The 13,328-nt window shown below is 43.8% G+C and overlaps 1 protein-coding gene across 1 annotated transcript in view; it reads left to right on the top strand.

Moving 5' to 3' along the window:
* Window positions 1-13,328, top strand: part of Anxa3 (annexin A3) — a 43,177-nt gene that overhangs the window by 6,231 nt on the left and 23,618 nt on the right. Inside the window, exon 3 of the mRNA XM_050150121.1 lies at window positions 10,759-10,846. Within this exon, the coding sequence (XP_050006078.1) occupies window positions 10,759-10,846 (88 nt within the window). The remainder of the gene's footprint in view (window positions 1-10,758; window positions 10,847-13,328) is intronic.

The following is a 13,328-nucleotide window of genomic DNA, read 5'->3' on the forward strand; positions in this document are numbered from 1 at the left end:
AAGGCAGTGTGGGGTACTTTAGTGCCACTCCCGTCAGACAGACAGACAGACACACACACACACATACACACACACCTGCATCCTCTTTACCCCGCATCCTCTCCAGCATAAGTTGTCATCAGTGTTTTTGATCTTGGCCATTCTTACAGGTGTAAGATGGAATCTCAGAGTTGTTTTGATTTGCATTTCACTGATGGCTAAGGATGTTGAACATTCCCTTACGTGTCTTTCAGCCATTTTAGATTCCTCTGTTGAGAGTTCTCTGTTTAGGTCTGTACTCTTTATTTTTAAAATTGGATTATTTGTTCTTTTGGTGACCAATTTCTTGAGTTCATTGTATATTTTGGAGATGAGCCCTCTGTCTGATGTGGGGTTAGTGAAGATCTTTTCCCATTCTGTAGGCTGTCCTTTTGTCTTGTTGACCTTTGCGTGTCCTTTGCGTGTGTGTGCATGTGTGAGAGAGTGCGTGGGCACACACACACACACACACACACACACACACACACTTCTACTTTTAAAGTAAAGTTTGTTACCTGTTGCTGCCTGTTGTGTCTGGAATTTCCCCCTGCCTTTTAAATTCTCCCATCTGTGGAGAACATGATCAAGACTCCTAAACAGACAAGGTTGCCCACTCTCTCCATATCTATTCAATATAGTTCTTGAGGTCCTAGCTAGAGCAATAAGACAACAAGAGGAGATCAAGGGGACACAAATTGGAAAAGAAGAAGTCAGATTCTCACTATTTGCTGATGATATGATAGTTTACATAAGCAACTCCAAAATTCTACCAACGAACTTCTACAACTCATAAACACTTTCAGTAATGTAGGAGGATACAAGATAACTTAAAAAAAATCAGAAGCCCTCCTTTAAACAGATGATAAATGGGCTGAGAGAGAAATAAGAGAAACATCACCCTTCACAATAGCCACAAATAGCATAAAATATTTCAGAGTGACTCTAACCAAACAAGTGGAAGACCTGTATGAAAAGAACTTTAAATCTTTGAAGAAAGAAATTGAAGAAGACACCAGAAAGTGGAAATATCTCCTATGTTCTTGGGTAGGCAAAATTAACATAGTAAAAATGGCAATCTTACCAAAAGCAATCTACAGATTCAATGCAATGCATACTAGAGCTGAGGATCAGAACCCAGTCCTTCGTGCTCACAAAGCAAGCACTTCACTAACTAAGCTACCTCCCAGCCCTCTGGGCTTATATTCTTTCCAGAAAGTTCTGTTATGACACAGATTTGCACCCTACTCACCTATGGACCAGCCCTGTGGCACTGGGTTGCTGCAAGGAAAAAATAATCTTTATTGCATGGTTGACTGACAAGGACCCTGGGAGCTAGGCACTCAGAGCTGCCTTCACCTGGCTGGAGCAGGGAGCCTCTTAGGAAGGAGAGGGAGGCAACTGCTCTTCGGTTGGATGGGGCAGCAAGGAATCTTGTACGGCACAAGCAGAAATGGGCATCACACCGCTTCCTGAGTCACTGTTCTCTAGGGGAGTTGTCCTGAGCTGCACTGGGGGCTTGGGGATTTTGAGCTTGTGACATCAAAAGGTCATTGGCTGGACAAACTCACTTCTGCACTAATCCATTTTTGTAAAGCTAGTTCCAAGCTGTTCTCGAGAGGATTCCGGATGCATTACGTGAAAGACAACTTAAGAACTTTGTTATTGACAGAGTCTGTGTCCAAGGCTGCAGCTGTGTTCATTCTCAGTGGGATTCCTTTTCCTCCTGGCACACAAAAGCAAACACACACCCAAGTACAAATGTGATCGCGCCCACAATTCCCGCACACCCCTAGGTCAGTTTGGGGTTACCGGTGTCTGGCTAGTTTATTGTAATTAGCTCAGGATTAAAAGAGAAACTTAGGAAGGTATGGGAAAGGCAAGGAGCCTTCCATTCCGGTTGGAGTCTTCGCCAGCCCAAAGTCACAGATTTCAGCACAATTGATGACATTTGCTGTGAAGGTTGCCTATATTGAGACACTTTACCTTTTCCTGGAGCTATTTTAAATAAGAATGTTGAAATAATAGTGAGCTATGCTTTTAATAACTAAGTAGATGCCCTTCAAGTCTTTCCTAGATGAGAACTCAGCTTTCTGGGAATCTCAAAAACAAGACTGTGTACTTTACAGTAGAAAGTCCTCACCTTACGTACACAGCCTGTATGGCCCATGGTTTATCTCATTAGCTGAACTCCTATCTAATAGCTCAGTTACCAGAAAGGAAAGAATGGTCAACTCTTGAGATGCAAGGACTGTCCGTGTAAAAGGCCCTTTCACATTTGCATATGCACACACCTCTTTCTCCTTAATGCCCACGCTTAAGCCAGGCTTCATGCCAGCTCATCCCCAAATTCTGTGGTGCAGTCAGGAGTCACCAGCTTCACCTGAGGTCTCTGGAAAGAACCCCGCAGCTTGTGTCTCTGGGTCCTGCCCTTAGGGCCTCGGGCAGAAGAGGGCCAAGGAAGAAGTCCTCAGGCACTTTTTGGTACATTCCTCTGAGGAAGGAATGGCTGGCTTTTCCGCTCTCTAGCTAAAGGTGCTGAAACTCTGCCACTGTTATGGATAAATATTCTATCTCTGTGGCCTCAGTATGTCTTCTGTGATGAAGTTTTTGTTGCCTCAAAAGTAGAACAGCTTATAATATAACGTTTTGAAAAATAATTATTTTATTTTTATTTGTGTGCAAGTGCCCGTGTCTCTGTGTGTATGTACACACGTGTGCAGGTGCTTGGGGAAGCCACAGATGTTTGATTGCCTGAAGCTGGGATTACAGACGGTTGTGAGCTGCCTGATGTGGGTGCGAGGAAGCACGGAGCCGTCTCTTCAGCTCCAGGGTGTAACTTCTTATTAAGACACAATAACAGGGCCTGGGGAGATGGCTCAGTGGCTAAGTACACTGGCTGCTCCTCTAGAGGACCTGGATTCAATTCCTGGCACCCACATGGTAGGTCCTAACTGCCTCCAGTTCATTTTTCTGGCTCTGCAGGCTCCAGACGTGCTCATGGTGCAGAGACATATATGCAGGTGAGACACCCACTCACATAAAATAAAAACAGCTATTTAAAAAGACATAGTGTGTGTGTGTGTGTGTGTGTGTGTGTGTGTGTGTGTGTGTGTGTGGAGGGGAGATCTGTAAGGCTGGAAACGTTGAGGAATGCTGTAGGCAGCAGTCCGCAGAGAGGTCAAACTCACCCATGATCGTGTGTTCCTGGGGACAAGCAGAGTGCAGCTGCCCTTCTCCACCAGACATTTCCCTTCTTTGCTGGGGACTTGGTTGATGCAGTTTGACAGATGAGGACACCAGATCTTACGTTCCGTGGTTCGTCCAGAGGAAAGCTACCAGTGCCACAATCACGGGGAAGGTGCAATGTGTTAAGATGAGAGAGTTTGTGGATGGTGACGGTGCTTTTGTGAGTAAAGAAATTTTGGGAGTGGTTTTAACTCCATAGAGGGGAGGCTGAGAGCTTTCAGAAGAGGGCATAGCCTAGGGAGCCAGGATGAAGCCCTGCACTTCCTGAAGGGGACTTGGTGTGGGAGACAGAGCTCCACACCACTCTATCATCAAAGTCTTCTTGGGCTTGGGTCACAGCCACAAGGAGGAGGGAGACCCCAAGGCCACAGCAGGTGGAGAAGTAGAGGCTGCAGGAGGGTGTGGCCTGATTTGTGAAAGAGAGTGACAGACAGAGGGCCTGTGATCTAACCGTGCCCACAGTCTTCCTGGCATTTAGCTGCCATTGGGGTGGAGTCAAAGGGTTCTGAGAGCCATGGTTCCCCATTCCTTGCTTGGGTGGAGACAATGCACCACTCTTTCTTTCCTGGTGGGTTTGCTCTTCCTGACCTGCAGGTTCACACCTGGGATGGGAGATGCACCTGCATCCAAGAGCAGGGTGCTGCGCTCCTCCACTGGCCTCCCTCTCAGCTACCACATCTCAGGAACGGAATATCTGGTTTTGAAACTTGACTGTTCCAAGTCAAGTGAGGGGCCTCTTCTGTGGTGATGGTAACTTCCTGTCTGGTGTGTCTGTGTTAACCCTTCTTTTTTAGGTAACTATTAGCACTTAAACCATTGGCCCTTTGCAGGGAGTTGTGAGAAAACTGGTTAGACCTGAATTTCAGTCCTTTTTTTTTAAGGTTGGTGTTTGGGTAAACAAAACAAAATCCAAACAAAACAAAATCTGAAGGAGAAAGGAGATGTTCTGGGAAATATTGAAATGGGCACTAAAGAGATGTTCCTCACACTCCCTGATTCAAGTCCAGCCATGGTGGAGAGTCCCTCTGTGACAATTAATCAAGATAAAAGTGCAATTTGAGCGACCTATGGAGCACCCCTGGTTAAACCTGGTAAATCAGAGGCAAAGGGGGAAGAATTAAATTCTATTAGCATCCAGGACTGCCCACAGAAGAAAGTGTGATTTCATGCTACTGAAAGCCTATTACCGAGTAGATACAGAATTGGGCCAGTGGGGGTGGGGGGATGCTGAAGTCCTATGTATGTATTAATGCATTATACATTATTACATACATATTACAATATATAAGATTAATACCTGGTTCTCACATGAGGTAGAAGAGGGTACGTCTGAAGGGCAGAAGGTTCTCAAATCTGCCCCAGCTGTTAGCGGACCTTGGCTCCTTTCATTTTCCTCTCTCTGCATGGTGATTAAGGGCCTCACCTGAACACTGGAGGCTTGTTGAAATCGTGTTGACAACACTTTGGACAGGGTTGGAAAAGATGAAGCCTGCCTCTGTAGAATTTTGGCTGAACTGTCTAGAAGCATCATTTGATAATTCTCAAAAGAAGCAGGTCTAAGAAAGAAGACAAAAATATGTTCTCTTACATTTTGTGTGTCTGTCTGTCTGTCTGACACTTGGGTCAAGTTGACGTGAAACTGTCTGTCCAGCACAGAGGCTAAGGAAGGCAGCGGCTGGAGGATCTTCATCATAGGAGACAAATACTTCTGAGGAGTCAGGTCTTCTTCATATCCAAATCCATGTTTCACAGAAAACATGATTCAAATATGTGTTTGTCCCCCTCTTCCTGGGTTTCTGAGCCCCATTCATCCTTCTGCTCCTGGCCACTATGTCTGAGCCTTCACAGTCCCAGTGCTCAGGTTCTGAAACACCCTGCTTCGTGGGCGTCTGGGAAAATGTTCTGTGTTTACAAGAGCAAGACGTGAAAGGGTAAATGTTTCTCCCACGAGTGAGCACAGAAATGAATTTAAACATCTTCTTCAGACCCCTTGGACACATTGCTGAGGAAGCCCTGATGTCAGCCACCCTTCTCTGGACATCCTTGAGGGCCACCAGTCCCACCTGCAGGCAGAAGACGGTACTGCCTCTCTTCTGACCTCTGGCCTGAGAGACACGTACTGCTGCAGTGACGGCAGAGACCTCTGTATGTCACCCTCCACTGATAGAGTGCTTATCACCCATCTATAGGAGACACAGACTGGGTGGCTGCAGGCAAGAGAAGTACGTTGTCCCAATTCTGGAAAAAAACAAGTCCAAAATCAAGGTGTCAGCATTGTAATTTTTAAAAAGAAATCAGCACAAGAAAGATGCCTCAAGACAAAGCTCAAGTGGAAGGGTTTTTTATTGGGGGAAAGAAATGGGAGAGAGGGGAAGGAAGAATGGTCTGTGGGAACAGGGGCAGCAGAAGAGAAGGGAGAGAGAGACAGAGAGAGAAAGAGAGATGGGAGGTGGGCAGGGCCCTTTTTAAAGGAAACGTAGTGAATGTGCACAGGAGGTGCTCTTGGTGGCTCCAGCTGAGGACGTGTACCCCAAGGTCAGGCCACGACAGATGCCTGGATATTGACAAGTAGAGCCGTCTTCCTTCTGAATCTTGTAGGGGAGTCTGGCCTTGCCTCTCTAGCTTCCCGCGGTTTGCTGCCATAGAGAAGGGATGGCAGTGCTCATAAATTGATGGTGGGGACTGCCCCCTGGTTGGAAAGCCCGACTAACACAATGAAAATAAAAGGAAGTTGATGGGCATGCTTGTGTCATACATTCAAGGGAGAAATCTAGAGCAGCAGGCAAGCAGTTCTCAGAGGAGGCTCTGAATTTCAGCGCATCTAGCATCTTCAGAGATGAGTACTTCTTAAGAAAAGTGATAAGACATGAAAAGAAAGGGCTTGGGTCTCTGCAGACAACAGTGTGGGGGAACAAAGGGCAAATGACTATAGACAAAGTCTAGTGAGTGTTACTGGATTGCATAACTTCCCCAGGTCCCAGCTCCAGGCTGATAAGGGTCTCAAACCGCTTGAATGATTAACCTTTGTTCTCCAGAGGAGAGCGCCAGGCAGGGCACCTTTGTCTTTGAGGCAACCAAGAAGCTGGGCTGAGAGCTCAGTGTATCCCTTTCTAGGACACTTCGTTTTAAAGACTGTTTCTTACTTGAAGAACTGAACAAAAAGCCTTGCACTTTCCAGGTTTGAGCAACTCTGTTTTCGTCATCTGCTCCGTTTCCCCTGTACTATAAAGCTTCACGATCCCTCACAGCATCCTGACATTGAACACGGAGAGGAATCATTTCTCTCTGGCTCTTTGAGAGCCCTTGATTCCTAGAGTTTTCTTTGGGGCTTAATATTTGGACCTGGCTGTTCTGGGTCTTTATGAAGTGATGTGCAGTGTGCCTGTGCCTCACCTCCAGAACGTGCTTGCAGTGGCCGCCATTTTTCTTTGGAGCATTGGGCTCTAAATTATGGTTTCTGTCAACAGAGTTAGCATCCTGTGTGTCTCCTTTGTTCATCCTTTGAATATAAAGGTTCAATTTATTGCAAGCCTGGTCAACATTCCATGAAGAAACAGGTACAGCTGTGTCCAGTGAGACAAGGATAGATTGGCCAGTCAAGGTAACAGCAGATGATGCCCTGGGGTCAATTTGGCCATGTCAGTGACTTCAGGGCATCATGCTCCATGGCTAGCGAAAGGATAGTTTTAGATGATCAAGGAAAATTCTACTGTCACAAGGTAGATTCAAAGGAGGTATTGGTTAGTCTAGACTAGTAACTTGAAGAAAATAACGAGATAAACTATTCTCTGGTTGTGTGAACTTGGGCAAAGGTCTTAAGTGTCTCTTTCATCAGTCAGGCATAGGATTCAAGTGTCTGCTTTATATGTTTAGCATGGGGATTGGAGATGTCCCTAACACTACTCTAGGCACATAGCAACTAATTGTCCTTATTATAAAGAATTCCTAAGATTTTCTCACTTTATTCTTTTCAATACTTTACTTCTCAGTGGATTCAGCATTATTTTTATTTTGAGGGTATCTGAAGGTCAAGTTTGAGAAAAGGGAAAAAACTAAATATGCACACGAAAGTAGATGAAACTCTGATCAAGCCTGATTTTGAAAATGGCCTTAGCCAGGTATTCATGGGATGCTCCCCGTTAGCACTGACTACGTTAGGTACTAGGAAAATGACGGCAGAGAAGAATCAACTAATGATTTGCCTGGCAAGACACTAAAGCTTCAGTGAAGCAGGCAACCAAATAGCTTTAGCTGAAAACACCAACATTCCTAAAGCAGCACTTATTATTAAATTCCTCAGCTCCCACACCCATTCAGAACTCAAGACGCACTTGCTGGCTTTATTCTACTTTTTAGGCAACAGAGAATGAAGCAGAATGTTGCTTATTGCCACTTGTCCATTAAAATCACCAAGATGCTGAATCCTATCCCATAGTGTGGACTCTGTGAGAGTAGGCTATGGATTAAGTATCTACATCTCTGTAAATTCCATGGAGTTGGTCCAGGAACCCACTTTGAGAACCACTGAGATAGTGTTCCCTAACCCCCAGCCCAAGCAGAGTGCTGTAGAACAGGACATTTGGAGGTGGCTTTAAATCCAGGCTCCTTCCTTAAACAAACAGTGCCTGTGAGGTTGAGTACTTCCATGTCCTGTTATTTGTAATTTATGTGTAGGTGTGCGTGTGTGAACATGTGGGTATGTAGACATGAGTGTAAGTGTCTGTGGATGCCAGTGACATTGGATCCCCTGGATCAGAGTTACAGATGTTGATGAGCCACCTGCTTTGTGCCCTGGGAACTGAACGTGGGTCCTCTAGAAGAGCAAATGCTCTTAACTGCTGAGTTATCCCTCCAACTTCCTCTATTTTTAATAAAATTCATTATTTATACCTTATTAAGGTCACTGAAGAAATTTAACATGTTTGTGAGGTCTTTTGTTCATTATCTGGAATGTATTAATGAACAACATAAATCTGGTTATTTATCTTACAGTGAGTTTTTATAGATCATATGAATAATGCCAGGTGGCCTGGATAACCAATTCTTACCAAGAAAATCCTATGATACTTCATTTAAGTGACTAAAACACTTTCAATACTTTACTAGAATTCTACTTCGGAACTCCTGTGTTCTGGGGCCAGGCTTTGGCTCAGTGGCGATCAACTTGGTTGTCATGTATGAGGCCCTGGGGTTTGATTCCTGCACAGCAAAATGAGCAACTAAATAAAAATCAGATTTCCATGGTTTTTTCAAGTTGACAGGTGTGTGTGTATGTTGGGGAGGGGGAGGGAGAAGGAGAGGAATCCTTCATTATATAACTCGTTCCTCCCCCATCTGACTCTCACTAGAAAGAGAGCTGCATAAGTTAGGAATTTTATCCTCCCCTGTTTTGTAGAGGGCAGTGCAGAGGTCACAGCGAGGTTGTAAATTCCAAAAAGCCTTTGTAATACATGAATATTGGGGATTTGGCCGTAATGTTGTCTTCTTGTACTCAGAAATAGCCATGCTGAGAATCTTCATAGGATAGGATCACACAAATAGAACTTTATAAGCAAGTAAAACCTAGCACCTGGTTCCTCAAAATAAAATTCAGTCTATCTAAAGTAAATCTGGGGCATGGTCACATGCATTTTAAAATGTCACCTCCGAGGTACAGAGACATATTTCAGGGAAAGGATGCCAAGGACGATTTAGAACAACAGAAAAGACTCCTTGCAAACGCAGATATCTGGCTTAACTAGATGAGCGGATGGAAGTGAATTCTGCAGTCTCCTTAAATCCTGATGCCGTCTGTGCAGAGATGATCATGCTTAGCAGCGGGGCTGCTATAGATGGTAGCTAAGGTGTGTAAGGTGCGGAGTGTTGGGCACCCCAGTGGTCCTTCCAGAACACCCAACATTGGAGGTGGGCGGATAAGGGGAGCACGGGAGCTCGGTGGTAGGAGTGGACTTTAATGAAATGAAGCCAGTTGGCTCTGCCAATTTATAAAGCTTATTAAGCGTTGAGGGAAGAAAACTGTGTGAAGATCATGCTAAAGTGACTGATTAGACGGCTTTTATTGTCTTCGCGTCTCGCACATTCTAACTCGTTAGTTCAAATTTTTTTATTGGGGGCACTTTAAACAATGTCTGACAACATTGCAACAAAGTGTTCCTTCTGACATATTGAGTCAGCAGGCTCTCATTGCTCCTGTGCTGGTACATTAATTCTCCCTTCATTTTAGTATGACAAGATAATGTCCTGTCAGGAAAATATTAGACTTTAAAAGAGAGGAAATGTGACCATATTAGTTCATAACAACACAGTCAATACCGTTCAGTAGGAGGATAGAAAGCCCTGTTTAAAAAGAAAACGTTAAATGTTACTGCTGTTAGCACAGATTTTTATTTAAAAGGTCAGAATATGCTATATAAGTACTTGTTAACTTTGAATTTTCTCAACACCCTTTGTCTGTCGTCTAGTTTCTCCAGCATAAAATAAATAAAAGAATATTTTATTTTGTTATTTTAGCAATATGCTCTTTCCCAGTTTACTGTCATGTTTCTAATTTATGTGCTTAAAGTCAGTAATGTGGTTATTTTTTAAAATAATTCTATGTTATTCTTGAAGCTCCAGGATGTCAGTGGAGTTCTCGGGAAAAACACAATCCATGGCTCTCAATCACACGTCTGTTAAACAGTGCACAAGAGCCGACAATCTTAATAGCGTTTTCACTTACTAATCCTTTAGAGTAGCATTCCCCAAGGACAGTGGTCAACATTAATTAAACCATCCCAGAACCTCCCAAGCACATCTGCTTCTGTGTGAGGCGTGATGAGGCGCATACTGAGAATTCTTGCAGGGAAGTAACAGTGGATGAAGACAATGGAAGGGTTCTTGTTGTTTGTATACAGGGCCACAGGTGTTGAAACAACTCATTGCCCTAGAGAAGGGATGTTTCATGTGTGCAGCTTGTTACACAAAACAACGTATGCTCCTGGTGGCCATGGGGCAGGGGAGGGGGATTCTTCCTACATGTAGCAGAAGCCATATTGCCTGTGTGTCTAGGGAGGGGAAACTGTTGCACTGTGCCAGGAACACAAGAAGCCAGGCTGCCACAGACGCACACTAGAGCTGGAGAGATGGCTCAGCAGTTAAGAGCACTTGCTGCTCTTTCAGAGGACCAGAAGCTTCTGCCATGAACGTCTAACGATTTAAAGGTATTTGCTCCAGGTACTTAACTATGCAAACACAAAACAGCTGGGATCTTCCCCGAGCTGTGTCAGTACAGTATCTCTGAGCACGCTGCCTCTGGGCTGGGTTCAGGCTCTGGGTTTCTTATTGACAAAGAACAATTATTTAGTCACACACTGGGCCTCTGAGGACAGTGGCATTTTAAACAACATAAACACTTCTAGATAATTGCAATAATGACCACTTGAGATGAACATTTAGTCGAATATATTTAAATGCAATATAAGTAAAGGTTTTGACCTGGTGGAACTTTCCCTCTAGGTTGGACCCCGAGGAACCATAAGAGATTATCCAGGCTTTAGCCCAGCAGTGGATGCTGAAGCTATCCGGAAAGCAATCAAAGGAATCGGTGAGTGATTTGTAAGCCCTTGTCAGTGTTGAAGCCAGCCAGGGAAGTTCCCATCTGAGAAGCCAGTTGGCCGCAATTGAATCCTGAATGAGAGAATTTGTCAGCGGACATTTTAAAGTGTGCCATGATGAGAAGATCATGTTCAGCGAGTTTTAGTAAAGAACGCATTTGGAATGTTGACGTAATTAAAATCGAACACCACCCCAGCTCCTTCCAACAGTTATCACCGCCATAACCACAAATCATTGCAGACACAGTCCCTGGCCATTCTTCCTAGGCTGTATTCTTACCCCATTACCTAGAGAAAATCATCTTCCTAAATTAGACTTTATGCTTGTGGGCCTTCAATACCACAGCTCCATACGTATGTACGTACCGTCTTTATACTTTCCACCAGGCAAACTGGAGAAGTGATCTATACATTCTGTTGCCATTTGGTTTTATCTCTTAACATAATGTTTTTGAGATTTATTCATGTTGATATGTTTAGCTCTAGGTCATTAATTTTAACTGCATAGTAGTCTATTGTATATTATATCATAAACTTGGAATGTTGATGAAACATTCAAATTGCCTGTAATTCTTTTCTATTACTGCGTGAAAGTCCTTGGTGAATGTCCCTGCTTTAACTCCGTTGTGTGCATTGGCTAGTATTTCTCCAGGACATGACAAGAGTTGTGATTTCTGGGTGGAAATTACTAGAATACTCGCTTTTAAATCAACTAGAAATATTGCCAATTTGATCTCCAAAATGGTTTAAAGATTACTCTTGGGGCTGGTGAGGTAGGTTAGAGAGTAAAATATTTGTTACACAAACTCAACGTCCTGAGTTCGATCCCCAGAAACCACAGTCGAAGGAAAGAACTGACTCCATAAAACTGACTAATCTCCATGTGCATGCTGTGGTGTCCCCCCATCGTGCCACTCAGTAATAATAATAAAATAATAATAATAATACATAGAACTCCTTCCACAATGCATGAGACTTTCTCTTGATCTGTGTTCCTTACTGTTTAACACAGGCTGTACAATTACCATGCCATTTTTCCCACTGACTAGGTCTGAAGCTGTATGAATTCCCCCCTCCCCTCTCTTTAAATACTGATAAAGCCAAGCATCAGTTTTTCTTTTTGTTTCCTCTTTCATGTATGACGTCTTCACATGGTTTAGCCCTTTGACATGGCACTGTCTTCTCTAGGGGTTCCAAGTACCATGCCATGAAGTTGCACCGTCTTCTCCAGGGGTGCCAAGAGAGGCTTGCCTAGTGGTCATTGGTTTCTGTATTTAACCTTTTGTAAATAAAATCTCCAGCCATGAAATGGCCAAAACCAAAACATTTTATCCCGTTTTATATTTTAGCAAAAATCAAGCTTAGTATTTTTCCTAGGATTATGCCTTCTGTACCTTTGTTTGTTTGTTTTTTTTTTTTTGTTTTGTTTTTTGAGACAGGGTTTCTCTGTGTGGCTCTGGCTGGCCTGGAACTCTCTCTGTAGACAAGGCTGGGCTCGAACTCACAGAGACCCTGTTTGGCTATGAGTTTCCTGCTCTTCTGTCTGTACCCATCTCAGTACCCTGTTATAGCTGCTCCAGCCTTACAGGGGCTGCTCATGTTTGGGGATTGTTTTTACTCTTTGTTTGCTTGTTGGCTTGTAGGGGGACTCTTCCTTTTCCAGTGTGGCTTTAACGACAACCTGTGTAATTCTGTGAAATATGTCTTTAGGAGTTTATGTCAGCATTATCTTCTCTTATACAAGACTTTTTTTAATGAAAATATTTTTTCACTTATCTTTCAAACTTTTTGTTTACCATTTTAGTATTTGTTCCTTTTGAAAATTTTCATGCATTTTCTTGAGATGTAATTACATCAGTTTCTTCTTCTCTTTCCTACTCTCAACCCCTCCTAAGCTGAGCTGACATCCTCTTCTGGCCTCTGTGGATATCTGCACACATAGGTGCACACACAGAGATTAGGAAAGCATACAAATTATCTAGAAGTAAAGAATAAGGGCAGGGTCACAGAGGACAGAGGACTTGTAGAGATGAGCGCTGCAGTGTATGGAGTAGAAAAAGAGAGAACAGAGAATAGCTCCCAGAATATATTTTGAGTCAAGGTGGCATGTGTCCCAGGTTGGCCTGGAACTCATTCTGAATGGAACAATGGCCATGAACTTCCCAACCTCCTGCATCTTCCTCCTGAGTGTTGGCCTTGCAGGTGTGAGTTCCTATTCCTGACTTATGGCCTTCCTGAAGTAAAACAAGCGCTCCATCCCCAACCCCAGTTCCTAAGGCTTTGTTGACTTGTTGGTTTGTTTGTTTTGTTTTTGGATAGCTCTATCCATAGTCCTGACATTGAGGAAAGAGCAGAGTAAAAACAAGCCAGAGATGAAGTCTAGTGTGAGGACATGCTGCGGTATGGAGAGGCACCGTAACTGGGCATTGGTATTGGTACTGTTGCAGGTCTAAGCTGGCTACCAGACTCACA

This window comes from Alexandromys fortis, unplaced genomic scaffold, assembly GCF_014885135.2.
Source record: "Alexandromys fortis isolate MF-2015 unplaced genomic scaffold, M_Fortis_MF-2015_v1.1 scaffold_0, whole genome shotgun sequence".
In the NCBI taxonomy this organism is placed as follows: Eukaryota; Metazoa; Chordata; class Mammalia; order Rodentia; family Cricetidae; genus Alexandromys; species Alexandromys fortis.